The sequence below is a fragment of the Eurypyga helias genome, unplaced genomic scaffold (genome assembly GCF_000690775.1).
Source record: "Eurypyga helias isolate BGI_N326 unplaced genomic scaffold, ASM69077v1 C15946484, whole genome shotgun sequence".
Taxonomy (NCBI): domain Eukaryota; kingdom Metazoa; phylum Chordata; class Aves; order Eurypygiformes; family Eurypygidae; genus Eurypyga; species Eurypyga helias.
Window position 1 is genome coordinate 1 of NW_010285681.1, and position 2,172 is coordinate 2,172.

Here is a 2,172-nt window from a genome sequence, read left to right on the forward strand (position 1 = left end):
GATTCTATGATTCTATGAATAATTGTGGCGCCGTAGCTGTTAATCTTCAGTCCTACAACAGCAACTCCCCACGGACACCTCACTTGGGTACTTTGCAGGCGGGAACACAGATTTCTCCCTTGCGCTGCCGACCGCTCTGTTCATTATTTTGTTTTGCAGTTCTTTCCGTATGGAGACGCTTCGAAGTTTGCCCAGCATGCCTTCCGAACCTTTGATAAAAACGGAGACGGGACCATCGACTTCAGAGAGTTCATTTGTGCCCTGTCCATCACCTCGCGAGGCAGTTTCGAGCAAAAGCTGAACTGGGCCTTCAACATGTACGACCTGGATGGCGATGGTAAAATTACAAGAGTGGAAATGCTGGAAATTATAGAGGTGAGATCAGGATGGCGCTGAAAATAACATGTCTGAACATTCGTAAATGTGGTATTAATTGCTCACACAGCCTTTACGATTTTAAGCCCAGGAGGGTCTGTAGTGCATCACTAAAAGCGTGTAGTACCTACGTTCGCCCTACAGTGAGTAAAGGTGCACTAAGGGACGGGATCTCAGACCTGCAGAGCACCTACGTGCACGTAAGCTTTTAAATACCGAGAGGTAGATTTTTTTCTGGAAGAACAGCACAGCAAAGGATTCACAAAGCCCATCTCAAAGTCACTTGACACCCATGGAATTAGTGGTTGGTAGCTCAAGTAGCTGAAAGCTGACTGGAGATGATCTTTGGGTGATTACAGAAATTTACAGGGATAACAACACAGTTTTCAGTGAGCTCTCACAGATGGGCTTTAAGGTGACCGCAGCATGTAACAGGAGGGATAAAGTTTACCTCCCTCCTCATCTGCCAGCTACCAGCCACAGCAGTTAATACCAGATTTTGCTCCCATCTACACCCAGAAAGCTATTAAAAGGTGATGACCGCTGGAACGGATTATTCAGATTTTATGAGAAATATTTCAATTAAGTGACTACAATCCAAATAAACAGTTGATCCAGGGACTGGGTTACAGCAGTTTTGCACTGTGAAATGGAAAGGCAGAGAAATTCATTCCAGGGTGCAAAATGCAACCACCGAAGTAAATCTACCTCTGAGGGAAGTAAAGCACGTTCTTCCCTGTTTAATTATATGGACATTGGATTCTAAGGAAAAAAAAAAGGAAGAAAAAACGTTAGGGAAAGTGGTGATCATTTTGTTGTTGGAATGTCTTTCCAGACTCTGATCACATAAAAAAACCCTAGGTTATAATTTGTGTGTTGAATTTTCTGTGTGGTTTCTTTCGCAAGGCCATCTACAAAATGGTGGGCACGGTGATAATGATGAAGATGAACGAGGATGGCCTGACGCCTGAGCAGCGAGTAGACAAGATCTTCAGTAAGATGGATAAGAACAAAGACGACCAGATCACACTGGATGAGTTCAAAGAAGCGGCAAAGAGCGATCCTTCCATTGTACTACTCCTGCAGTGTGACATTCAAAAATGAGCCCCCGTGCAACGTGTCATAGACTGCACAGAAGTTTAATGTTCCATTCAGTTTGCAGCTATTTCCACACACACACACAGATTTGCTTGGACTACCTATAAATGGACTCGCTTCTTGTGTTTGAAACACTCGTGTGCATGAGAATGTCATTTGCTAAAGAATTTTAAAAAGTATATATTATAAAAATAAACTGCCACAACGTGACGTGTGCAATGTCATTTCGTACCGACCCTGTTCCTCTGAAGCCTGTGCAGCAGTCCTGTGCTGCGGTGAATTCTATTATTTATTGTTCCTGTTTGACCGATGCTAGCTCTGTGTCTCCTAGGCTGCGTGATGTTAGTGACACTGAACTCCCACGGTGATGTTAACTGTTTATTATAAACCAGGTCGCCATTCTGCTGTAAAGTAGTACTGGACAGACAGAGGGGAAGAGTTCCTCAGCTCTTCAGTCTGATCCACACATGTGCTTGTGTTGTCAGTGGATATAAATGTACTTCATTTGCATGCCTTTTAGGTTTGCCTTAATTCTTACCTCATTTGCATCCCTTCAATCCGGAAAGAGCTATGTCAGAGGAATGCGGTATACAAAGAAAATCCTGCTAAAACGATCCCTTTAATTAAAAGTATCTATAAATATATATATATAATGTTTAAAATATTGTTTTATTGGAAGTTTAAAGGTTTTATTGGAAG

At 42.5% G+C, this 2,172-nt stretch overlaps 1 protein-coding gene across 1 annotated transcript; it reads left to right on the plus strand.

Moving 5' to 3' along the window:
- Nucleotides 1-159: 159 nt before the first annotated feature.
- Nucleotides 160-2,064, plus strand: LOC104505290 (visinin-like protein 1; the record flags this gene model as incomplete). Its single annotated transcript, XM_010160065.1, has 2 exons — nucleotides 160-375; nucleotides 1,282-2,064. Coding segments are annotated over 2 exons (414 nt in total), but the record flags the coding sequence as incomplete, so codon positions are not given.
- Nucleotides 2,065-2,172: the final 108 nt, after the last annotated feature.